Consider the following 27,616-nt stretch of genomic DNA (forward strand, 5'->3'; position numbering starts at 1 on the left):
TGTTGACATTGATGGCATTTTTAAATGTTCTTATTATACAACCGATTCTTTATACTTTGTTTATTATTATCACTATCTATTGACTTCTGGTCACCTATCTCCGTCAGATCAAACTTGATGTAGGGAAACAAATCCTCACCACATTTTAAAACAATCATTCTTGTGAGTGTAATTGTTATAAATCCGTGTAGCGTTAGTTTAGAAAATTAAGAATGCGTTACAATTTCTTCATATTCATAATGATCAGTCAAATAAATAAATAAAAATTTGTTTTGTTTGTTTGATTTATTAACGTCCTATTAACAGCTATGGTCATGTAAGGACGGCCTCCCATGTATGCGGTGTGTTGCGTGTATGTTGGGCGAGGTGAGTGTACTGGGAGACTGCGGTATGTTTGTGTTGTGACTTCTTGTATAGTGGATCTGTTGCCCTTTTTATAGTGCTATATCACTGAAGCATGCCGCCGAAGACACCAAGCAACACACCCCACCCGGTCACATTATACTGACAACGGGCGAACCAGTCGTCCCACTCCCTGTATGCTGAACGCTAAGCAGGAGCAGAAACTACCACTTTTATAGACTTTGGTGTGTCTCGGCCAGGGGACAGAACCCAGAGCCTTCCTAACAGGGGCGAACGCTCAACTCAAGGCCAAAAGTGAGGCGGTGCCAAGGGAGGCATTAGGAAAGATAAAGTCAGTTAGGAAGAAGAGAAAAGATAAGATCCTAAATTTAGTCGCCTTTTACGATCATGCAATAGGGGCAGCAGGTACAATTCTAACGCCCTACCTGCAGGGCCAAATAAATAAAAAGAAACAACTACAAATAGGATTGTTTTATAGTTTCCTTTCTGCGATTTTCTTGGTATCATATTCAGAATTCTTTGAAAATTCCATCAATGCTGAAAATTCTGAAACAAAGGATTACATTATTACCAAATGTTGTACATCTGTACTTTGACATTTTATAAATATTAAAACAACATTCGACCAACCATGTCAATATACTCCTCAGCGTCAAACTGGTAACAATTATATTTTACATATTCTTATACCGGTATTATATCAAAATAGTTTGATGAAATAAGCAATCTGATTGAAATACAGATCCTTATAACCACTCCGTTCAATAGAGGATCTGAGAAAATCCGATTAAGGGTCATGTTCGGATGACCTTTATACCACGTGTAATTCAGATTAAATGCATTTTCTGCACGTTGCTCTGTCAATTGACAACGCCATTTCGCCCCAACATATAAATACGATTAGCTTTATTGTGCTCTTTGGGCGAGATGACTACGTACACGAAAATAATTCTGACAGATTTTCAAACTATTTCGTCCCCTGAAATTCACTGTCAAAATTTTGCCAGCAGCAATTTGATTGGCCATTTACAAAGGTCACCTGGACATGACCCCTAATGGGATTTTCTCAGATCCTCTTATCTAACGTAGTATTAATAAGGATCTGTATTTTAATCAGATTGATGAAATAAGCAAACATTTTTATCAATGTAATAGAAGGTAATGGATCTAAAAGGAAATGAACAATGATGTTACTAAGAAGTGTAAGTTTGGTGTACTTATATCACTTGATAACTTACTGTTAGCCTGCGTGTGTACAGTGACAAAATCCACTGACACAGTGTGCATCGTAGATACCATAATCACAGCCAATATCCAAACAATCCACTCTGTCGACGCAAACTAGAAAATAATCAAAAATTAAAAGTCTAGCTAGTAGGTCACATAATGTATCACACAAAACAGTTTTAATTTATCTATGAAATGCATAGCAAAACACTATAATTGAGATACAGAAATTATTTTAAAAATATGAAAGGACTCAAGATTTGCATCAAGTTTCCAAAAGGAGCACAAAACAGAACGTGAACATCTTATTGCAATCATCTGTTGGCGTCCACCTTTTGAATAGAAGCGCCTTTCTTCGAATTGGATATCCCAATATTTCCACGAAGACTTGCATTTATGAAGCAGTCAGTGCAGATTTTCGTAAGTCATAACCTGAATACAATCCGAATTTAAGAAGACCAATTCAAATATAAGTCCAGTCAATCAGTGAGAATATACACCTAACTATAATAATTGAAATACAATTTCTTTTTCTTTTTGGGATTACTACTTTTACAGGGTAATGCAAGTCTCATTAGTAACACTGAGGGTAAAAAATACCTGTATGGCGAGTCTTACATGAGTATATATAGTATTGTAAACAAGAGGCCCATGGGCCTTAATGGTCATCTGACTATTAGCACAACACAATGTAGTCGTTTAAAGATTTTAGCATATTTGACCTCTGTGACCTTGAATGAAGATCAAGGTCATTCATTTGAACAAACTTGGTAGCCCTTCATCCCAGCATGTCACAGGCCCAATATCAGGTCTCTAGGCCTCCTAGTTATTCTCAAGACGTTGTTTAAAGATTTTAACCTTTTTGGCCCCTGTGACCTTGAATGGAGATCAAGGTCATTCATTTTAACAAACTTGGTAGTCCTTCATCCCAGCGTGCTGCAGGCCTAATATGAGTATCCTGGGCCTTTTGGTTCTTGAGAAGAAGTCGTTTAAAGATTTCAGCCTTTTTGACCCCTGTGACCTTCAATGAAGATCAAGGTCAATCATTTGAACAAACTTGATAACCCTTCATCCCAGCATGTCAAAGGCTCAATAACAGGTCTCTAGACCTCCTACTTATTCTATAGAAGTTGTTTAAAATATTTTAGCCAATTTGACCCCTGTGACCTTGCATGAAGGTCAAGGACATTCATTTTATCAAACTTGGTAGCCCTTTATCCAAGCATGCTGCAAGCCCAATATGAGTATCCTGGGGCTTTTCGTTCTTGAGAAGAAGTCGTTTAAAGATTTAAGCCTATTTCACCTCTGTGACCTCGAATGAAGATCAAGGTCATTCATTTGAACAAACTCTATAGCCCTTCATCCCAGCATGCTACATGCCCAATATGACTATCCTGGGTCATTTGGTTCTTGAGAAGAAGTCGTTTAAAGATTTCAGCCTTTTTGACCCCTGTGACCTTGAATGAAGATCAAGGTCAATCATTTGAACAAACTTGATAGCCCTTTATCCTAGCATGTCACAGGCCCAATAACAGGTCTCTAGGCCTCTTAGTTATTCACAAGAAGTTGTTTAAAGGATTTTAGCCTATTTGACCGTGTGACCTTGAATGAAGGTCAAGGTCATTTATTTTAACAAACTTGGTAGCCCTTCATCCCAGCGTGCTGCAGGCCTAATATGAGTATCCTGGGCCTTTTGGTTCTTGAGAAGAAGTCGTTTAAAGATTTCAGCCTTTTTGACCCCTGTGACCTTCAATGAAGATCAAGGTCAATCATTTGAACAAACTTGATAGCCCTTCATCCCAGCATGTCAAAGGCTCAATAACAGGTCTCTAGACCTCCTACTTATTCTATAGAAGTTGTTTAAGATATTTTAGCCAATTTGACCCCTGTGACCTTGCATGAAGGTCAAGGTCATTCATTTTATCAAACTTGGTAGCCCTTCATCCAAGCATGCTGCAAGCCCAATATGAGTATCCTGGGGCTTTTCGTTCTTGAGAAGAAGTCGTTTAAAGATTTAAGCCTATTTCACCTCTGTGACCTCGAATGAAGATCAAGGTCATTCATTTGAACAAACTCTATAGCCCTTCATCCCAGCATGCTACATGCCCAATATGACTATCCTGGGTCATTTGGTTCTTGAGAAGAAGTCGTTTAAAGATTTCAGCCTTTTTGACCCCTGTGACCTTGAATGAAGATCAAGGTCATTCATTTGAACAAACTTGATAGCCCTTTATCCTAGCATGTCACAGGCCCAATAACAGGTCTCTAGGCCTCTTAGTTATTCACAAGAAGTTGTTTAAAGGATTTTTAGCCTATTTGACCGTGTGACCTTGAATGAAGGTCAATGTCATTTATTTTAACAAAATTAGTAGCACTTCATCCCAGCATGCTGCAGGCCCAATATGAATATCCTGGGCCTTTCTGTTCTTGAGAAGACGTCGTTTAAAGATTTTAGCCTATTTGACCCCTGTGACCTTGAATGAAGGTCAAGGTCATTCATTTTATCAAACTTGGTAGCCCTTCATCCCAGCATACTACATGCCCGATATAAGTACCCTGGGCCTACTGGTTCTTGAGCCAAATATCAGTACCCTGAGGCTTTCGGTTATTGAGAATAAGTCGTTTGAATGAAAAGTTTACGCACGGCGCACGACGACGGACGGTGCATGATGACAATAGGTCATTCTGACCCTTCTTTTGAAATATGACATACAAAAATCACTAATGTATGACCCTATAGTAAACAGAATTATTTTGTAATTCAATTCTTTGAACATTATCTTATTGATTAATTTCATATTTTGACACATAGAACATAATTTGGACTTGTTGATCAATTGAGCACAACTTCGAAATAACCAAATTTCCCATTTTTGAAATATTTTTTTTCGGTAGTATCAATATATAGCTCGTATAATCTTTATGAAAAACCTAAAATAAATTATATTACAATTAGTTAGACCAATTTTGGACGGAAAGGACAGACAGACAAATTGAAGGTTAAACTACACTATTTTATTTTTTTACAAAGGTAACATTTTGCAAAACCAACCTCTTGAATGTCCAAAAAGATGGTGGATTACTTACAGTGACCAGTGTTCGTTAAGAAGCTGACACACACACAGTCGGAATGAGCACATTCCAATGTACTGCCGATTGGGCAACTCGTCGAATGGCATTCAGAAATCTTGCCCGAAGTACAGTGATCAGAAACAAGAAAACCTTGAACCAAAAATTATTTAAAAGAAGAAATCATCCAGTGAGATAGCACTATAAAAGGGCAAAAGTTCAAATATCACAAGGAGGCACTACACAGATATACTGCAGCCTCCCAAAACATAGATACAAAAAAAATGTATTCACAAACACAACACATTGCATACAATGTTCTGTATTTTGAAGGTCCATAAACAACAACAAAAAATAGGGTACATCTAATACAAAAAATTATTAACTTTCCCCTTATTTCACTCCAAAAATGACTCGATTTCAAAATTTTTTTTATTATTAAAAGTTCGATATCCACAGTGTTTGAATATTTATACCGAGCCATTATAAATCAACATATCCTAGTTGTTATCAATCAAGCAGTCAAGTGGGGTATCATGTGCTTCATATAGCCTTCTCCCTGGTGGTCATATATAGTCAAGGCCAAAGTTGAGCAGTTACGAAGTTCTAATTATAGGTCAACTCCCCCCCTCCCACCCTAATGTTCCATAAATCATTGACATTATAAATCATTGACATACCTGCACATATCGGTAGCACAGCTATCACTATAAGTGTCTTCATTGTTGTCCAGAGTATCAATTAATGTGGGTCAAATAGGCGTTTTTATACGAGAAACAAGGAAGTAAATACAAGATCTGGTGTTTTCACACGACATTGATAAGAACTTTTGTAATGTCTGCCTTAAATGATCAGTTTTAAATCAAACAGAAGTAGATAATAAAAGTAATTTGGTCCAAAACTATACTTCATAAAAGCAGAGATTTAGATAGTATACCTGTCTAAACTCTGATAAAAGAAAGTAAATGTTGACATTAATGGTATTTTAATAAGGGCGCGGGCACGAAGGGCACGAAGTACGAAGCACTTCTAAGGTAACAGATGCACGAAAATATAAGAAAAACACAATCTCCAAATTCAATCCTACACACTGACAGCTTCATTTTGCCATTTTTTTATAATGTGGTAGCAGACCAGAGAAGAACAGCCTGGCCCCTATATTTTTATTTAGTGGGGAGCCCCTGCTTTGAGCCATGCATAAAAAAAATAAAAATCAAATATATTCTGGAATTGGTACATCCAATATTGAGGGTTTGATTTAAGTTTCAATTTTTTCTAAAATAAACATAACAAAAATGGGTTAGAGATTACAATTCTGGGCTCCTCCGGAAGTGCGTCTTGGCCGGAAATGCTAGCTTTACTTGAAGGGAAATTCATGGCGCGGGTTTAGGCAAAAATATTGACCTATTCATAAATTAGCTTATTTTCACATTGTGATAGAAGTGCTGAATTTAAAGCAGGTCTTAAGAAAAAAATTGCGTACAATTTTCTGCAATTTTGGGCTAAAAATAATGATATTTTGCAATTTTTCAGGTATTTTTTTTGTTGTTACCATGTATTCGCATGCATGAATAAGCGCAAAATATGGCCAAATCTGTATCAAAATATCAAATTGTAATTGCAAAAGTTGTGCTGATTGATTATATATATACTTTTGTACAGGTATGTTTTACAGTTAAATGACTATATCTATATTTCTAAGTCATGCGCCTTATTTTAATATATTGTCCAAATCTACTGTTTTCTGCTACCTATGGGGAAGTTGTGCGTTGCTTCGGTACTGCGCTCCCCAGTAAATATATATTTAACTAATGCAAATGCATAACAGGAGTAAGTAAACATTTTTTAATTATTATTTTTTAAATAATAATAATAACACTTTGAAAATTAAAAGCTAGAGAATGCAGTCAAAATATCAGCCAAGGCGAAGACGAGCACAAGGAATCATGACGTCACATACAGATTGTAACGTCAAAAAATGGCGCGAAATCATAGGATCTTTGAGTTCATTTCTTTGAGTTTATGCTAGACAATGTATTTCATCATATACTTCTATAGTTTAAAGTGCGTCCTTTTATTTCTAAATTATGTTTTCTACATGAAATAGAAAATAAAATAAACAAGTAGAGCTTCGCTCTTCCTATGCCGTGCATGATTCATATTAAAACATCTGCCTTCAGTCATATTATTAATATAATTTTAGGCAAAGCCTATCTGAGAGCGCAGCAGTTAATCCATTCTTTCGTTTTTTTTAATGTTTAACTAAATAGAAATATGCCAGGTAGATCTAAATAAAGGTTTTCCAACGGCGAAAGAGTACTCTCCCCTGACCCATCAGTCTTATCGATATTGATATATGTGTTTTGTTTTTATAGCTTATTGGGTGCGCTGAATAACTGTACTGCTAGAAACCATTTATAGAATTATTAATTATTAGAATGATAGGTTTGCTGAATTACTGGCATTGAGTTTATCACAAGAAAAACAATATTGAACATAGGGCACTTCTACTTTCACTTTCTGCAAAAATACGTGACTGCGGCTACAAATTATATCTCAACGTCATTCTCCGTTGCCAGGCGGAAAATTCCGAAGCAACTGCTCACGTAAAACGGATTTTAAGTTAAGACTCAGGAAAAAATGTAATTATTAGATTCAGGTAAGAATCAATTGGAAGGTTTATCTTTTCACTAATGTTTTCATTTTGAATTTTTCCAAGCGTTACTTGTTTGTAATCACGCGAGAGTGTGATTTTGTAATCACGCGAGAGTGTGACTTTTGATACTGTGGTAGCAGTGTACAGTAGATTTGAAAAATTCAGCAAAATAATGTGCAGGCTTTAATCATGTACACACAGTTTTTTAACCTTAAACAACACCTATATAAAAGTATATATATTTTTAATCTACACAACATTTGCAATTGTCATGCAGAGTTCATTTTTGGAGAGGTCTGCATTTTGTTGTTTTGTGAGCCTGTAAAAACCATGGTAACCAAATTTTTTTCTTTGAAAAATTGCAAAAAATTGGCATTTTCAACCCAAAATTACACCCCCTCTACTAGAATTTTTTTCTTGAATACAGTTTTAAAACCAAGCATCACTGTCGTGATAGCGGAACTGAGCCTTTTTCGACATAGGTATATTATTAAACTTTTGAGCAATCTTACCTCGTACCGTGGCTATCAATTTCTGCTGCTACAGAATTGAGTTTTTCCGTCTTAGACGCACATGCGGATACCCCCTAAACCATTAATCTCGAACCCGTTTTGTTGAATTTCTTTATGCAAATGTGAAGCCTGCATATAAGTCTCTAGATTGAATTCACCAATTTTAGCACATATACATTTTTTAATTTTTCATGCATATAATAAAACAGGGGCTTTCTGCTTAATAAAAATCTCACCCATGGCCATTCGGTCTAACTGTACACTGCTACCTGTCTTGCGCGATGCTGGATCTTGTGTTGACTTCCTGTTTCCGGTTTTTGAGAAAGTTTTCCAACTCTACATATATTGAATGATTTACATAGAATAACGTTAATGAGACCAGAAACATATATACATAGAGATTGGCAACTTCGCCATTTTTACGATAGGCAGATGTACCTCTGTATGTCCCTAGGGGCTTTTAGATAAACTCTTAAATAGTTAAATACAGCAGAATAACTTTGATGTGTTATAAAAGTTAAGTAATTTTCAGATGGTTTGAGTACGATTTTGGAAAGAAAAAATAATACTTTAACTTACATATTAATAAAACAAAATGCACTTCCGGTTTTGAATGCCTGATTTTCGAAAAACCAGGTAAAATTGCTCATTTTCATACTTTCATAACTCATATTAAATAACATCAATTGGGGAAACTGATCACATCAAACCATGATATAATGTTTAAACTTTGTGTTGATGCAAAAATATCATGTTTAAAAGAATACACTTAAAAGTAGTTAGCAAAGGGAAAATGCATATAAACTGGAGGTCCCTCTGCTTGTCAACATAGACAAAGAAGGAGTTTCCAATCTCTATGTATATATGTTTCTGATGAGACACCTCATTCACAAGAGTTCGCTTCGCGAACGGGCCTTCGGCCCGTTCGCTGCGCTCTCTATTACAATACCGTAAAACGTTTCAACATGTGGTAGAAAGAATTTATTTTTTATTATTATAAAAGATCTAAATATTGAGATATTAAGCAAAACAAACTATTTTTTCAGACCGTGCGGTCGCTTTCAATTTCCAATCGATATACGAGTAGATACTCCGATATAGATATATAATTAGCCATGCCTTTGGTTTGGTGGTTATGTAATTGATTAACCTGGACCAGGATGTTGTGTTACCTGTACACTACGCCATTCATCGATTTCACATGCAATTTGCTATTCGGTGGACTATATCGGGTATTTGCTATTGTGTTTCTGTCAATCAGGTTAGGACATCCGTTAATTGGATTGTGATTTGAATTATGGAAACCCATATATCTATATACAGTACATCTATGTTCTAGGTTTTTTATTTTGTCGCCTCCATTTTTTAAAATGAAGATGTAAAAGCAAATGGAAATAAAATATCCCTGATCATACCTAGGAATATATATTACATATATACATGTACATGTATATGTGTGGTACACAGGCAAAACAATAATGGAAGTTGACTTATTCAGAAACAAAAATGGTTCTAAGACTTATTTCAACTAAAGATTTAACCTTAAAAAATATTCCAGTCTAGTACTGTAATTACGGAATCGTGGAATATAGCAATCTTCCGTAATTTCTAAGGTATTAGTAAAAATTCTAAGCATGTATTTTCATCGTTTCGAATCTACATGTATATTCATACAAGAAGGGTTACAGCATTATACACTAAATATACTTATATAAATATCACTAAGTATATTTTTGAAAAGGTGCACGATATTATATTTATTTATAATGCCTGTATACAAGTAATTTCATTTTTCATTTGAACACTATATGTGGTTACTTTTTGGATTATACGATAAATGTTCATATATCATACTATTAAATCTCGGTATGATATACAAAAGGATCGACAATGAATATACTTTTTTAAGGATTTGGTATAATTTTGGAATAATGAATTTAAATCTACACTTCTACTGTAATTTAGAAGCATATATCATAAATATCATTGAAGTATTTCTGCTTTTTTATGTAAACGTTATGGATAAAGTTTCAAAGGCAACAATATAGATATACATATTATTTTCGGTATTAGTTCGGTACTGTTACTCCAATATCACATAACTGATAACCGTCCATATTTTATTATTACTCAAAAACTGTGTCGTGTTTGCATCGTTATGGCAGAAGTTTGAAATAAAAAACACGGATTCTAGATATATTCATGCTAAATTGATACGTGTAAAATTTAATTTAAATTATTGACTGGAAATATGGTATTCAGCTTTCATTCTATATGTGACTGGTTTGAATTTACCGACGATTCAAAAGTACCGCCATTTTGAAACCAATCATGGGAGTCATTTATTTTCAGAATGATTTCTCTGACCGTCGAACTAAAATAGGTAGGTGAACTTTTCATCTTACACTGTACAAAATGGTCTAATTTTGCTCGTGAAAATATAAAATTACCATAATAACTCAATTACTAATATAACATAAACCCATTAATCTTGCACCCAAAAATATCCTTTTTATGTATGATTTTTATTAAAAAGCATACTGCTCATTCAGCAATAAAATTTGACTGTTTATCAAAAAATAAACAGTCAATATTTTCATTTTGGAAATATACTATAGATCTATCCATTTATTCCAAAACCCAAATAATCAAATTAGAAACAACGCAAATGAAATCTAATCGTAATTAATATGGTATCAAAATGGTAATCTATAACGTTAATTTATTTGTGTACTGTAAAGAATGTACATTTGTGACTGCTTTAGACTGTTTGTAGAAAAACAATGTATATTGACACCTTAAAAAGTGTTACAAGCTTAAAATTTTCATACTTTCAACTAACTCATTAAATAACATCAATGGGAAAACTGATTACATACATAACAAAATCTTGTATAATATGTAGCGATAAAAAGTTTGTTTTTGATTAAAAATAATATTTTAAGACAGTACATAATTAACTTATAAACTTTTATCAAATCTATTTATATATAACATAAATCCCCATCTTTTAAAATGTATTGACACTTTCAAAGATTTTTACAATCTCTATGTATATATGTTATCTGTCCAGTACACCTTTTTAATATTCAGAGTATCGCTTCGCATGGCTGCGACCATTTTGTTTGGTGGTTATGTAATTGATTAACCTGGACCAGGGTGTTGTGTTACCTGTACACTACGCCATTCATCGATTTCACATGCAATTTGCTATTCGGTGGACTATATCGGGTATTTGCTATTGTGTTTCTGTCAATCAGGTTAGGACATCCGTTAAAGTGAACAGTCGGGCAAGGATGGCTAAAGTCGGTAAAAATGGTGTGAATGTATCCAGTATAATTTCTTATGAAATGGAAAAATAAAATCTCTCGTCAAAATCTGTCTGCGTACGAAGAAATTAATTTAAAGTATGGAAATTCTAAAACGTCCTCCCGGCTCACTATGTCCGTGGTTACATTTCCACGCAGCCTCGCTTTCAATGCTTTCAACTTTTCTTTACTTTAATGGTCAGAACTGGGAAACTAAGCAGAACTTGGCCGTCGTATTAATATGTGAGAACTTTTGGAAGGCCAATGAACGCATTTAGACTGGTTTTCTTTGCCCGACTATTCACTTTAATTGGATTGTGATTTGAATTATGGAAACCCGTATATCTATATACATCTCTGTTCTAGGTTTTTTATTGTTACCTCCATTTTTTAAAATGAAGATGTAAAAGCAAATGGAAATAAAAGATCCCTGATCATACCTAGGAATATATATTACATATATACATGTACATGTATATGTGTGGTACACAGGCAAAACAATAATGGAAGTTGACTTATTCAGAAACAAAAATGGTTCTAAGACTTATTTCAACTAAAGATTTAACCTTGAAAAATATTCCAGTCTAGTACTGTAATAACGGAATCGTGGCATACCCGTAATTTCTAAGGTATTAGTAAAAATTCTAAGCATGTATTTTCACCGTTTCGAATCTACATGTATAGTCATACAAGAAGGGTTACGACATTATCAATCTAAATATACTTATCTAAATATCACTTAGTATATTTTATGAAAGGTACAAGATATTATATCTATTTATAAATCCTGTATAAAGGTAATTTCAATTTTCATTTGAACACTTAATGTGGTTACTTTTTGGATTATACGATAAATGTTCATATATCATACTATTAAATCTCGGTATGATATACAAAACGGTCGACAATGAATATACTATTTTAAGGATTAAGTATAATTTTGGAATAATGAATTTAAATCTACACTTCTACTGTAATTTAGAAGCATATATCATAAATATCATTGAAGTATTTCTGCTTTTTTAGTAAACGTTATGGATAAAGTTTCAAAGGCAACAATATAGATATACATATTATTTTCGGTATTAGTTCGGTACTGTTACTCCAATATCACATAACTGATAACCGTCCACATTTTATTATTACTCAAAAACTGTGCCGTGTTTGCAACGTTATGGCAGAAGTTTGAAATAAAAACACGGATTCTAGATATATTCATGCTAAATTTTGGTATTTTACTCGTAAAAAGATAGTGTTACATTATACTGTTTTTTTATTATACAAAATTTTACATAATATGCCATCTAAACCTCAGTCCAGACTGATCAGATCATTATTTTGATTTCGCTATCAAATTGGACTGATCATCTAATCTAAAGTTAAATATATGCTTGTTTGAATGTTTGAAATGGTGTAAATGGAATGTTTTGAAACTGAAAATATCAACATCATAAAGCTAGAATAACCATTTAATCGAAAAACTCAAATTGTAGATCTAACGTGTACGTGTATGTGCTGTAAAGATGTATATAGTACTAGCTATAGGCTTGCCTTGTGTAGCCGCGGACTACTGTGACATCACAAGACCACGTGACCGCCTAGCTCATTATCTCTGAACCGTACACGTAGTCGACACTACTCTCTGAACCGTACACGTAGTCGACACTACCCGTAAATCACGACCAAAACCAACCGATAGCGCTAAAAGCTAGGCGATTCGTTGGATGGGACTTAATTTTTAATTCATCCAAACCAATATCCTGACGTTTTATCAAAAAATAGTTTGACTGCACAAATCCTTTAAGAACAATCAACCCCGAAACGTTCTAATAGAACTTTACAAACAAAAGTAAACCTCTGTCCATACGATCTGTGCCGATAGACTCTAGTAGGAGATGCATGCAATAAGACTGTGATTTAACTGGCCATAATACTCTTTAAAGGTCCAACTGATTAACGCATATGGATCTGGTAATAAGTTATGTGAATATATATATATTTTTTTTTTTTTTTTAATTTTTACTTACATATGTACATGTAGCCAAGGTTTCAAGGAAGAAAGAAATCATATTCAAAGTGAGTCTACAATACAAAAAAACACTGACGTTACATATTAGGCAAACGAAAAATGTCTGTTTAGGGTTACCCGACCGACCCTATTTTTTTTTACCCCCGACCCTAATTTCCCCCCACTTTTCTACGAAAAATATCAAAAGTCGGGATTTGGATCTCAGACTCCGGTTCCGGGCATTGATTTAGAGTGAAAGACACTACAATTTTTTTTTTTTTTTAAATTTTCCCGACCTAACAACACTATTGTTTTTGCCAATGTAACCTAAACAGACATATTTTTTTTTATTTGGCCTTATCTCAAAACTGATATCATCATCACTTGGGTTTCATGAAATCAAGACGTAATTCTTACAAAAAATTACCCGAGTTTGAGATTCAATTTGATCGAATGGAAAAAATGGAAAGGCTACATGCATGAAATGTTCCCATCAGGAAATCAGCTTGCATGGCTGATTTCGTGTAACAGAATTCCGATTTTTTTAAGCTTACATGTATATATCTACTCTGTATTTTATTATTATTTTTTATTATATTTTTTCAAATATTTTATGTATGTAAGGGTCCTCTTTTATACAACATTCAGAGATAAAAATTAAATATATATATATATATATAAATAAAAAAATAATATAAAAACATCTGTTCCTATGGAGAGTCGAACCCTTTTAATACCTTTATCACGCGATAGGCACTCTTTCGTAACGTGAGGTAGAAAAGTCTTCCAAGTTCAAGGTCGATCAAGTGGCCGACTGATGCTGCTGCTTGGGAGGAAGTGACATTTATCTCGTCGATGTTGATGTAACAACAAAAACTTTACTTATTCAATGTAAGTTTAGTTATCTTGTAAATAAGTGAATCGAATGTTTACATAGTTTGTTTGCAAATATTTATTAAGGCTCAGTAGACACGGTTGCGCCTATCGTACTAGACAGTCAGCCTGTTGTTTTTGTTTACATTTTTGGGGGGAAGGTTTTGAATACAGTATACAGATATTTAGATGCGTATTTTCCAGTGCAAAGCATCATACTGCAAATCAACATTAAAACGTCATTGGTGTTGTTTCGTTATGCTTTTATAACGTTATAAAAACAGACAATTAAGTTGGAGAAATCCGTCATGCAATGATATTATGATATTCAGCTGATGATCACATGTACAGGTGCTCCCCGATAGATTGTGTAAGTTTTATGTATGTATATGGTACGTATTGATATAAAAAATATTTTTTTTTTCAATATCAATGCCAGACAGATATATAGGCTAGCCCCTCTATTAATTGATTATAAACCAACATTATTTATTATGCAATTTCAATTTTAAAAGAAATGCACAGAGATAAAAATATGAAGTTATTAGCAAAAGTAAATCGCTTGCGAAAGAAAGTGGGTTTTCAGCACCTGAGTAAGCATTTATTATGTACAAGTGAATAGATGTAATATTTGGATCGAGTCGCTTGCCAGCAACCATGCAGGTACTCATTGGTAGAGCATTCTGTTTAGTTTTTGGCTGTGCATTTTCTGCTCCTATTACATTTGATGCAATTGATCAAACCCTGCTTCAAGCATTGTTTATACGCTTATTAGCTAGAGAATATCTTAGGGGACAGTCATGCATTATCCCTACATGTATGTGTATATACATGTACATTGTAAGTGCACTGGATGTGGCCAAAAGACGTTTTCAGAGCCCTACCGTACCATATAAACTAAAGATTAATTACTGTAGAGGTCAGGACATGCAGAAGACTTCATATTTGACTCTTGGGTTTGAAGCACATGTACATGCACATATCTATTTGTCATATGTTTTCACTCTTCAGATTTCTGGGAGTTGCAATTAATGATTTGACTTCTATTTCTAGTAAAAGTCAAAGGATCTACTAGCTGGATCCTCTGACTGCACATGTATGTATGTGTTACATAATCAAATGTGTGGTTATGATTGTGGTCATATATACCCGGTACATATATATGTATCTGTAGTGTATTATCTTACAATACAAGGTTTATTTTGGTGCGAGACTTAGGAAAGCCGAGATGACGAGGCTTTGCCGAGTCATCTCGGCTTTCCGCGTCGAGCACCAAAATAAAACTTGTATTGTAAGATACTTACCGTGTATTCTGTTTATCCTGCAACCATTATGGCATTCAAAACGAAAGCAAATTGACAGTTCCTTACTTTGTTTCGCTCGAAGCGAGACGCTTCTTTGATGCGGAGGTAAAGATTCATTCACTTAACCGAATGAGAGTGTACTCCTTTTTACTGCCGTGGGAAATAAATAAGCGCATTCACAAACAGTAACCGTAATTCTATTCAGGGTGATATATCACTGAAAGGAAATGAAAATACTCAAATAACAACCAATACCCATTAAAGAATTACTTAACAATACATACCTTTGTCATGAGCCAAGAAAAAGACGACACCGCCATACGAGATTTTCGATATCGTAAAAATGACGTCATTTCGATGAATGTGACGTCACGTTTTAGCGGGACTGAATGACGTTTCATTCGCCGGAAGGTTCAAGTTCTGGGTCAAGTTAGAAAAAGTTCCGTCAGATATGGAACAAATTCACGTGATCGTATTGACGGATAAAGCATATCGTATTGACGGATAAAGCACAAGTTTATCCGGCAGTAGTTATCGGTCAGTATGTGGTCATATATACCCGGTACATATATATGTATCTGTAGTGTATTATCTGATTGGTAATATATTTGTCATTTTATACTATAGTAGAACCCATATTTGACTCTTGAGTTTGAAGTACATTTCTACTGGTATTAGTCTTAGGTTTTGACTCTTCAGATTTCTTAGAATGAATTATTTGACTCAGCTGAATCTACTAAAAGACAAAAAGTCAACTGGTTCCTCTGACTGTACATATATGTAGATATGTATTGGTCATTATATTGCCATATAATTCAAGTTCTAGCTTAATTGCATCATGTAATATTATTTTAAGTTATTTCATGGATCTTGATTAATTTGTGATTTATTTGGTTTAAAAATTTCAGAATGCATAGTGTCCAACAGAGGAAACTAGAAAATATTTAGTGTTCATAATCGTAGATCTTGTGTTGTTGCAGACTGCACTGAAAAATGTAGAGAAATATGGGTATTACCAACAATTTAGAAATTAGAAGGTCGATGATATTATTCTTACATGTATATTAAAATTTGGACAGTGTTAAGACTTATTACTGTACATATTTTTGTATTCCATACATACAAAATTAATTATATGTCATAAGGGAAATAACTCTTGTTGTAATTAATCTCAGCATAAAGTATTAATTACCTGTACTAGCATTGACCTAAATTGACCTTAGGTGTATTAAATACAGCAAAACAACATCTACCCAGTACTGTTCATATAATGTATCTGTGTGACTCACATTTGTAATATAGAAGTGTTTATCAACAAGGTCAAGGCTAACATGCCTTTAAATCCCAGATCTCCAGTCTACCTGTATGATCTCGGTTATCTCTCTGAATGCATTATCAGGACACAGTTGTCCTAATGGGAAAACATTGTGTTCATGTACCACACATATTTATAATTACGGTAGGTACTATACATACCACACATATTTATAATTATGGTAGGTCAAACACATGGTACATATTTATAATTACAGTAGGTACGTACTACACATACCACACATATTTATAATTACGGTTGGTACTACACATAAAACACATATTTATAATGGTAGGTACTAAAGAAAGCATTGCTGTTCACTATTTGTGTTTGTTATTAGCTAAAATATGTTCAATTAACAAAACCTGTATTATATGTATTTTGTGAAACAACCTGCTAAGTTTTAGATATATATATTATTGTTAGAATATTATCTTTTTTATTTTTGCATTTAAAAAAAAAAAAAAAAAATGTTTTGAATTTTAATAATATATTTGATAGAGTAAATAACAAGGTATATATATGTAAACTCAAGTTGTTAAATTTGCATTAGCCTCATCTATAAGAAATATTTTATTAAGGTACAACGTACCATATATTTCATTTGTGTGGTATATAATGATGCTTATAATTTTAGTTGCTGTAATGTATTAGACATATTTCTCCCAACTTTGGTGATAATGTGATATAAAGTTGGGGTAACATACATTTTATAAATACATGTAGGATATTAAACATTTTAAACAAATAAAGTAGCAAAGATACTGTAGCATATGTTTGTTTTGTGTTGTTCATGTGATCTATATGACACTTTTCAGTTAATCATATTATAATATGGGGTTATACATATACATGTATATACATGCATGCAGACCTGTCATAACACATACAAGTTTTGTTGTGTGTTAAATTTTTTATTGACTTTATGAATGCAGGAATCCATAAATATAAATTGAAAATACATGACCATGAGATACTGTATATCCTAGTGATTCATACTATTGGACATGCAACCATGCAAATGCATGATCATAAAAATCACTGCCATGATTCAAGCAACAAAAAGTAAACAACAACATTTTTGGCTGTACAGTAGTAATATATCAAATTCATCTCATTAAAGGTGGTTAAATCAATTAACAAGAGCAAATGTTAGCTGTTTGGTTTGTTTCATTTGAGTAAGATTTCTCTGTTATTTGTATGTTTCAGATCACATGATGAAGCCAGTACTGCTGCCACACAAGTAGGCAACACTTTGCCTCCAGTAGTTGATCAGGTCTTGAAGCCCTGATCCACATACAGGATTTGAAGTCATCCGTAGGTATGGCGTCCTTCCTGGACTTCACATACGACTGCCTTTACCACCTGAACCAGTACTTTAAGGCATCTTGGCCTGTCAGACTACTGTTTGGGGCTCATCTAAAGCCTCCCTCTCGTGAAACAGAGCTCAAAGTGCTGAGAGTGATTGACCTCCTGAAGCACAAGAAGGACCCACAGGAATCGACCATTGGCAAACTGGTCAAGGCTCTTCCAACAGATGAAAATATTCTCTGTGTTAAAGACCAATTGAATGGGTACAATCTGCTTCAACTTGCTGTCATTAATGGTCGTAAGGATATCATCGTTCTTCTCGCCAAGAGCAAGGTGATTCGTTATCATACAAAGTGTAGTCCCCCTCTTCACCTAGCTGCACACCTGGGATATGAAGGAATACTGGAGATTCTCCTGAAGAATGGAGTGGATGTGTGTGAAATTGGAGGTCTTTGTTACCCCGGCCAGCATCAGCCAGTGGAATATGCCAAATGGATGGGAATGCTGGATCGGCCCGTCTTTGCTTGCCAAAAAGAACCATCAATACCGGTGTTTAGTGCAATAGCTGAAAACAATATCTCTTGTGTGAAGCTGATCATGTCTCAGATGATAGAGCAAGGAACGCCTTTGCCACTACCGTCAGTTTTTCTCCATTTCTCCTGTCGTAAGGGTTCTGCGGATTGTATCCAGTATTTCTGTAAGAAATACCCGGATAAAGTTAATTCATTAGACAGTGAGAAGGACACTCCTCTACTGGCGGCAGTTGGTTGGGGACAGAAGTGTGTGAGGATTCTCATCGAACACGGAGCTGATGCCAGAGGTGTTTCTAGGATGGGGGAAACAGCACTTCACAGACTCTACAGGAATGATATTGATGGACTTTTCACAATCTATGAAACAACAAAATTTCTCCTGACAACAGGATTGGAGCAGATGGTGAATGAATTGAACAATGACAGCGAAACTCCACTACATGTTCTGGTTACACATGTGGGTTACATTGGCGGCCATCTTCTCCATAAGCAAGACTATGAACGCTATGTGTCCCGAGGGGAGATGCAAACGGACTACCAGGAGCAGGTCATCGGTACATTGGAAATGCTACTTCAGTTCAATGCTGACCCTCACTTTGAAAACCGTCTATACCTTACACCTATAAATAAGCTTCTACACATTGCTCTCAAATCTGCCTGCTTTCAGCCGGAAGCGGCACCCTCCTGTGTTCGAGACTCCATTGACACACAGTATACATACAAGAATGACTTTGGCTATGTGAAACAGGCAGTTGATGTTCTACTAAAGCACGGATCAAATCCGAATTCACAATGTCCTGTTGGGCACACACCTCTCATACTTCTTCTACAATGTCTGGCAGAAATGGACATTGAAGACATCTGTCTTGAGCAGAAAGGTATTCTGGAAACTATGGAGTCCCTTTTGTGTCATGGTGCTGAGACTAACTTCATGTATGGTGAACATGGTACATGTTCCACTCTGCTATCAGAGATTGCCAGTCGCTACTTTGGCGGCCAGAGATATTTACCACCGATACAAGACAACACCTTGGAATCATATGCTGGTTTTGTGAATAGTGTGCTGGAACTCTTGTTGAAATATGGGATGAATCCAAATTGTGCATTCAAAAGAAAGTGTAAGCACTTACAAGGTGGTTCAGGAAATGCATTGATTGACTTTGTTCGATTGGCACAACAGGCAAACACGACTTCGGACTTCGCTGTGATAAGACAGTGGCTGATAACCTTGTTCCAGTGGGGAGCAGATCCAGACTTGGAACCCTATGCTTCTGAACCTATCATTTGTCATTCACAAAGTTCCATATTCCTGAAACACCAAGGTACACAGGCTCTCAACCACTACATCTACGAAGTGAAGGAATTTGACAGTCTGTTTGACGATGGACATGCACAGGACCTGCTACTACTCTTCTACAACACCATGAGTCATAATGTGCTGTACAACTGTCTCAACAATGCCAGATTCATGGCCCGGTTCCATCCCCTGGGTGCCACCGGATATGACTTTGTTAGGCTGCTCACAAAACTCAGTGAAAACCCGAGAAGTCTGAGGGAAATCGCCCGCGTCTCTATCTATACTGCACTACAAAGAGACTTGGCTAGGAAAGTGTCTGAGTTACCGTTACCAAACCCAATGAAATCTTACCTGTTAGAAATCCAGTAGAAACTATAGAGAATTGATAAAATAAAAGCAGATTAAGTGCTTCTCCATTGCGTTTATGCTAATAGAAGGTCCCTTAATTACCATTTGCATTATAATTAACAAACATGGGATTGTTTATTTTGGTTAGATAACATATGGTAATATTTTACCCATCATTTATACGAATTGCCATTTTTGGTAAAACTTTTTTTACATGTTTTTATTAAGTCAGTAATGTGCTTTCATTTATTTTCCTTTCAAAGTTATTTTTTAACATCATGCACACCCATGTACAACAGTCATGTTTTCATCAATTTGTGATTTTGGAATTCAATACATTGTTTTTCTTCTTTGTATGGAATCGCTGTTTCTTCGTTGTACCTGTCAGAATTATCTGCTCTTGGGGGTATAGGTATTGATATGGTTATATTTGTACCAAAATAACGTCATTTTCTAAGTGAAATATGTCATTAAGCTCACAAGACATACATAAGACTCAATATGGATATATATATACAATCTGCAGGGGTAGATATTATATAAGCTTTGTAATGTGCAAATGCAGAATAATTTCTTTTGTACCACTAAAGATCAAGATGAAGTTAGCTACCATCTCAAGTATTGATAGTAAGCAAAGGTATAGTTATAATTGTTTGAATAAAATAATTATGATAAGTAGTAAACAAACACACAGTATGAGAGTTTATAATTAGAGAAAAATATTTTTCATGACTTTAATTATTTGTTAACTTTTTTAAGCTCCAGAATTGCCATATTGAAATGACATTCCTATATAAAAATGCTGATATGGTGATACATATTTTTATATAATACACTTTTATCAGTAGTACTCAGAGGTTTCAATATCAGGCAGTACCGGATACTTTTTGCTGGTTTAACCAAGCTGGTGGTACCGCCTGATCTGGGGCAAAATTATATTAGATAGCATAAAGATTAGTATAGAAATGTACCCCCTGAAATTGCAATTGAACCGCCTCTCCTGAAAGATAATGAAACCTCTGAGTATTTAGGATTCACTTATGCCTATAAAGAGTGTTAAGAATATTTCCTTTTTCATTTTGATGAGTTGCATGGTAGAAAGAAATCCAGATCATATACATTTATAAAGTATATTCTTGTTATGTTTGTTATAATGCATGTTAAACAAATACCCTTTGTATTACAAGTGCTGTGTGTATATTTTGTTGTACTGTCTCGCTAATTGGTATAATTAATAATGGTATAATTAATAAGGGATTAAAAACAAAATGTTCATTATTTATTTGTACATAATATTGCTACTACTGCAATTGATCTGTTTAACAGTTCAGAATGTTGATACAAAACATTCATTAAAAGCCCGAGGATTCCATGAATCACTTAATGATGTGAACATTCTAAAATAAACTATCAACCTTTTCCTGTTGTTTGATGTTTTCACTTCTTTTTCCTTGTAAAAAGAGCCATGCAGTGTTACGTCATGTGAGGTTGTGTGGCTTAGTGGTAAAGTCCTTGCTTTTCCCCAAGACCTCCTGGCCCCAAATGAGCAAGAAAAAATTATGAGCACCAGCTCAAATCATGTCCAGGAGGACTCATCCAGTATCAGCAGTAATATTAGATATAAATTGATTAATATATACATCTCTGATATAGCTACCGGTAGAGTTTTTTGACTGAAACAACATATCTCTTCTGGAAAATGTAACAGGATTCAAGAGTAACCATTGAGGGATGAACTGCAATTTAGTACTTGTAGATCATATTACATTATTTATTGATTGAATTATTCAAATGTTTTTTGTTGTTTGTTTTTTTAAACATTTTTATTACAAATTTCCTTCTTTTTAATATCGATATTATTTAATCAGTTATTAAATATTGTCTTTTTTAAATTCCATTTCTTTATCTATTCTTAAAATTGTATATACTTACCCGGGTGAATTCATATTTGGCAATCTTACAGAAATAGCAAAAAATGAAAACAACAAAAAATCAAAATGAAACTGGTTTTTAATTTTAAAAAGTAAGACATACATTCTGAACCATCTATAACAGACATATCGTAGTCATTCTTGTAACAATTTAACAAATGAAATTGCTATTCAGTTTTTGCGTATTAAAGAGTTACCTCCCTTGCAGGAATGTATTAATTGTGAGCAAATCTGGCAGCATGATTATGCCAAAAAATATTACATTACGCTCACAAACATATGATGTTGAAAATTAATACCTACCTGCAAGGGCAGATAACTCTTTAATATGCCAAGAAGGAATAGTAAAAGACATTCACAACTGATAAATGAAGGTTACACTCAAAAGGTCCTTTTAATTCAGTAATATCCTTTTGTTTGTATTTCTCTTGAATTGTGTAAAATTAATGAAAATATAAGAATTTTTAAAATTAAAGAATATACCATGATACTGTCGTTCTATGTTTATTAGGCTAAAATTCCAAAAAGCTGTAAAAATCTGTCGTGATTGTTTTGATTTATAAAGTCTATGTTATTTACAAAGCACATGAAATAGTTGAGAATTTAGCCACAAACACTGCACCACACATATGGCACATATTTGTAAAATAATGGAATGCATAAATGGAAATAAGTCAACATTAAATAAGAGTTGTCTCCCCTCTAACACTCCCTCTTCAATCAGCTTCATCAGCGTTATAGTCAATCTTAAAACAGTATCTAACATACACACCTCAATTTCATCACTGAAAAGATAACTTACACACGAATAGTATGCAGCATTCAAAGTTATATAATTATATGCCTCATTCAACCCAATAAGTACCCAACAGCAATGAGAAAGTTGAGACAGGACCAGAAAGATGTATCTTTCACAAAAATATTGCACAAAATATGTAATTCACAAAACAATTGAAAAATGGAAATATAAGTAGCAATATAGTATCCATATTTTCCCATTGTATATTTAATTTTGATTTTAAGATTGAATTCAATGTATCTTTATCCATGCATTGTATATTAATAAACTTGAGGTCTGGAAAGGGATCGAGGATTGAGTCTTGTAGGGTTGGGGGGTACTTGTTAGGTGGAATATGCGGTAATAAATTTATATGGATGTCTTCATACTTATATACTATAACATTTAATTCATGCTATCTTCTTCAGTTATTTATCAATTAGAAAATCAATACAAACAAGTAATGATTGTAATGGAGGACCATTACAGATGTCCCCCAAACGAACTGTGCAGTAGGAAATGACCACAAAGATCAGGTTGTGTGATATATGAACTAATAAGATTTTATTGCAATGAAAACTTTCGATTGCTGTCAGAGCAAATCTTTTCAAAGATAGCAGCTTAATCTTCCTGATATTCAGCTCAATCTGTAAGCTTTAAAATTTTGAGCAATCCTACGCATCCATTTCGTTACAATGGTAATTATAAAGAGCTTAGCAACACAGCTATTTAAAAATGATGCCATGTTATTCATCATAACTCATAACCATTGTGTGTTCAGCTTAACCTAACAAAATCTAATTTCAAACAATCAGATGCCTCCATTAGGTAACCATGACAGCACAGCTTTTTCAAACTGATTCCATGATGATAAGCATACCTCAAAACCTCCATGTACCAATTTTCAGCTTATTCTGACAACATCTAAATTTCGACCAATCAGAGGACTTTATTTCGTTACCATAGCAACTGAACTTTTCGAAAACGCTGCCAAGTTATTCGGCATACCCTTTAACCCCCGTGTACTAATTTTTAGCTTAATCGGACAAAATGTAAATTTCAACCAATCAGAGGCCTCAAATTAGGTAACCATGACAACACAGCTTTTCAAACCTGTTGCCATGTCGATAAGCATACCTCACAATCCCTTTGTACCAATTTTAAGCTGATTCTGACAATATCTAAATTTCTGACCAATCAGAGGCCTTTATTACCATGGCAACTGAGCTTTTCGAAAATGCTGCCATGTTATTTGGTGTCCCAAATAACCACTATATACTGATTTTTATCGAAATCCAACTCCAAAATTTCAAAACCGGAAATGGGCTCTTGCGGCCATCTTCGACTTCAGATTGGGGAAAAAAACCTTTATGCACAATCCCACACCCTAATGAGTATGTATGTGAAGTTTCGTGATAATCGGCCCAGTAGTTTTTGAGGAAAGCTGCGGAAACCCACGCGGCGGAAGAAAGTGGAAGAAATAAGAATAAAAATAATAATAATAATAAGAAACGGAGCAAAAACAATATGTCCCCCCAACTTCGTTAGGGGGACATAATGATCAAAAGAACACTGAACTTAATCAATTGCATTCTTGTATTGATGTATGTGAAACAGAATTAATAAATAATGAATACTATTCACTATTTCATAGGGTTTTTACAAAATGGAACATGATGGGTAATTAAACTTTCACTCTAAAATCCAGAAGTATCTAAATTTCTCTAGTACCATGACTCTACATTATATACATATAGACACTCTGTTATCCAAATGAACACACTCATACCTCTGACATCCAAGCACACTATACATTTGATCACAGATCCTTGATACTCTTTAGTCACATTAACAGTAAGAGAGGATACAGTGACCTACATATTGTATTTGACCTAATAAGGACGTGGGTAATTAACCATGGCAGCATCCTCAATGAGATTTATTTTTCATTATTTTAAGAAACAGGCTTTACTCTTAGGTATTTGAATTGAAGTAACCTACATTATATAATTCAAGAATCAATAATTGATGAATCTTGAACACTTTTAAGCAGCAAAAATGTTTACATGAATTTCTTCTAATGATGAATGAAGATAACTTTCATATCAGAACCCAAGATATTTTAATGGAAAAAGGTAGGAGCATGCTTTGAAGGTCATATACAATATGTAGATATAAGTTGAGAAATAATTTGGGAATATATTTTTATATCACATATAAAATCTATAAACTGAAAATTGTTTTGATGGACAATTAATTATAACAGGATACCTCATTAAATCATGAATTAATGAATGAATGACCCGGCTAGCAACAAAGAAATTGATTCATCCAACATGATTATCCCGTTAATACAATGATTGTACAGACACTAGCTATAAAACGGCGTCAAATCTTGGCTATCATGATCTCACTTTCACCTAAGTTCAACTCTTGCATAAGATGATAAGATGAACGTTTTTGATGTGTCCTAAAGTTGGGAATTGTATCCATTTCAAACTGAACATGAGGTTCCTCGTTGTTGTAGCCCTTTTTATTGTCAATAGCGGTTACAACGATTTCCTTCTCCTCCACCTCGGGGCATTTTTTATTATTAGCTATCTTTTTTGGTGTATTTTCCACTGAGCTAACAGTATTTGAAACATTATCACTTTTATTAGAATTTTCAAAGTTTTCTTTTATTATCGGATTGTCTTTGTAGTCAATATCTGTAAAAGGTTTAGAAGATACAAATGATGTTGTAAGCATGGTAGTAGAGCGACCAGGGTTCGGACTCTGTTCCAAACTTCGTATGTGCGGAGAAACCCAGTGAGTTTGTTCGTTCCTTTGAGCCTCTTTTTTCTCGATGTAGAGTTTCATGCGACGTTGTCGTTTGAAGCAATAGACAATCAGTACTATAGTAGCCACTATGAGGATACAGGGCAGGACAGCGTACATGGTGATCCACAGAACCTTACTGAGGCCTGAAACACAAATCATTGTTTACAGAGACGTCTGTTAACCTACAAACTAATCAGATGAAACATAAAGTTTGAGTGAATGCCATATATATATATATAAAAAGTCAGAGGATGACAGTTGAGTTTCCAACTCTTTCTGCACAGTGACCGTGACTTTCCCTTCGGTAATTTAATCCCTGCAAACTTCTATTCCACTGTTACACCTTGTATTATTTTAAGCACTCTCTATACATGGCTACCTTTCACAACCTTCACAAGGTCACATCTCAAACGTGACATCAGAATTTTGAAAAGGTCACCATGTTACTATACAAGCCCTCCACCTCAGGGCTGAAAGTTCAAATCCCATGTGGGGCAGTAATGCCATGTACTGTCCGCCATGCAGTTAGCGGTTTTTCTGAGGATACTATTGGCTTTCCTCCACCATCTAAACCAGGCATATGTCCTTAAATAACCTTTAAATGGACTTAACTTAAACATGCTCCACGGCTGAAAAATGGTATTTTTTCACTATCAAAAACAGGAGCAGACGATTTAGTTTTTTTCTTCAGTTACAAAAGTTATTTACTTTACACCATTTCCACCATTGAAAACTTTCAGCTTCTAATTTTACTTCAAATTGAAAATATGAAAAATAATTAATTGCATCCTGAAAAAATTCCATGGCACTATATCTTATATGGAATGAAGTAATGATTGCGCATGCACCAAAGGCGAAATGAATGATTTTATCTTATTTTTTGTGTTAATTAGGCATATATATACATGTACATGATTAAACACAAATTATTGTTCAAATGATTAATATCATTTATGTTCTGTCAGTGGTAGAGCATCTTCATAACAAAACATCCTTTTGTGAAGGTCACTGTAGTCTGCTGAGACTATCATTAATTAGAAACACTAAATCTACATAAAACGGTCCTTAATGAATGTTTATACAATTTTTTGACTATAATGAGATACGTACACTTGTCTTCGTCGCTGGTGTCCACTTCTCCACAATTAGGGTTACCATCACACCTCAGTGACTGGTCAATACAGTACTTCCTACAGGATGACCGGTCAGAACACTTGTCATTCCCAGAACACATAAACCCTGGACACTCGCCTGCTAAAATTAAATTCGAGTCAATGTCAAGTCATTGTTGTGTCAAGCTTTTGTTGTTAATAAACAATTTTGCAAAAAAACATTTAAATACAACACAATGTTTCTGATATTGATACTGGTATTTTATCTGTAATGATATCATTTAGAATCATGATTTTTTGGACATAGTCCGCTAAACCTGCCTACCGGTATATAATTAGGATCTAACAAAAAAAAAAAATCATTTTTTTTGTCTTATATAGAGACTATATATTAGGAGAATTTTTTTTCAAAAAGCCTAATAATAAAGGCAGGTTTAAATGACTAATTTGGCCAGTGGTGGCCGAGTAGTTAAGTTGTCCCGACATATTACCACAAGCCCTCCAACTTTTGGTCACAAGTTAAAATCCCATGTGAGGCAGATTCCATGTACTACGAGTGGTCAGTGATTTTTCTTGGTGCACTCCATCTTTCCTACAGCATCTAAACCTAGCTACCACATCCTTATATGACCTTGTAAATATGATGCTTTAAAACTATATAATTGAAGCAAACTTCACTATGAAAAGTCTTACACAGATGTTACCTCTAAAACAAAATATGTTGAACACATATTTTTCAAAATACATGTAAAACAGATGTAATGTAGTCCATTTTTCTTTCTAAGATCTCTTTTAAACAAAATACATTTTTTTACAGATTTAAAACATGGCTCCGGGCTGCGATTGATCAT

At 34.4% G+C, this 27,616-nt stretch overlaps 2 protein-coding genes and 1 long non-coding RNA gene across 4 annotated transcripts in view; 1 reads left to right on the forward strand and 2 right to left on the reverse strand.

Moving 5' to 3' along the window:
• Nucleotides 1-819: 819 nt before the first annotated feature.
• Nucleotides 820-5,405, reverse strand: LOC138310630 (uncharacterized). Its single transcript, XR_011206461.1, has 3 exons — nt 5,340-5,405; nt 4,678-4,812; nt 820-1,704 (listed from the first exon to the last, which is right to left on the reverse strand). It is a non-coding gene; the product is annotated as an uncharacterized lncRNA (long non-coding RNA).
• Nucleotides 5,406-13,880: 8,475 nt separating this feature from the next.
• On the forward strand, nt 13,881-21,543 carry LOC138329866 (poly [ADP-ribose] polymerase tankyrase-like). Of its 2 annotated transcripts, none has more exons than XM_069277159.1 (2): nt 13,881-14,034; nt 17,845-21,543. In XM_069277159.1, exon 2 carries the CDS (start codon nt 17,959-17,961, stop codon nt 20,143-20,145), a length of 2,187 nt encoding a protein of 728 aa, XP_069133260.1. In that variant the 5' UTR covers nt 13,881-14,034; nt 17,845-17,958; the 3' UTR covers nt 20,146-21,543. The 2 variants fall into 2 exon arrangements, with proteins under 2 accessions (XP_069133260.1, XP_069133267.1); XM_069277166.1 differs by lacking the exon at nt 13,881-14,034 and adding an exon at nt 16,663-16,779.
• Nucleotides 21,544-22,116: 573 nt separating this feature from the next.
• Nucleotides 22,117-27,616, reverse strand: part of LOC138329883 (neuropilin and tolloid-like protein 1) — a 129,756-nt gene continuing 124,256 nt past the window's right edge. The window contains exons 9-10 of the mRNA XM_069277176.1: nt 26,764-26,907; nt 22,117-25,796 (exon numbers count right to left, since the gene is read on the reverse strand). Coding sequence (XP_069133277.1) covers nt 25,222-25,796; nt 26,764-26,907 — 719 coding nt within the window. The 3' untranslated portion in view covers nt 22,117-25,221. The remainder of the gene's footprint in view (nt 25,797-26,763; nt 26,908-27,616) is intronic.

Source organism: Argopecten irradians, chromosome 1, assembly GCF_041381155.1.
Source record: "Argopecten irradians isolate NY chromosome 1, Ai_NY, whole genome shotgun sequence".
Classification (NCBI taxonomy): domain Eukaryota; kingdom Metazoa; phylum Mollusca; class Bivalvia; order Pectinida; family Pectinidae; genus Argopecten; species Argopecten irradians.

Excerpts from the sequence above, each read along its gene's own strand:
- LOC138329866 (XM_069277159.1), top strand. The coding sequence starts at position 17,959 with ATGGCGTCCTTCCTGGACTTCACATACGACTGCCTTTACCACCTGAAC.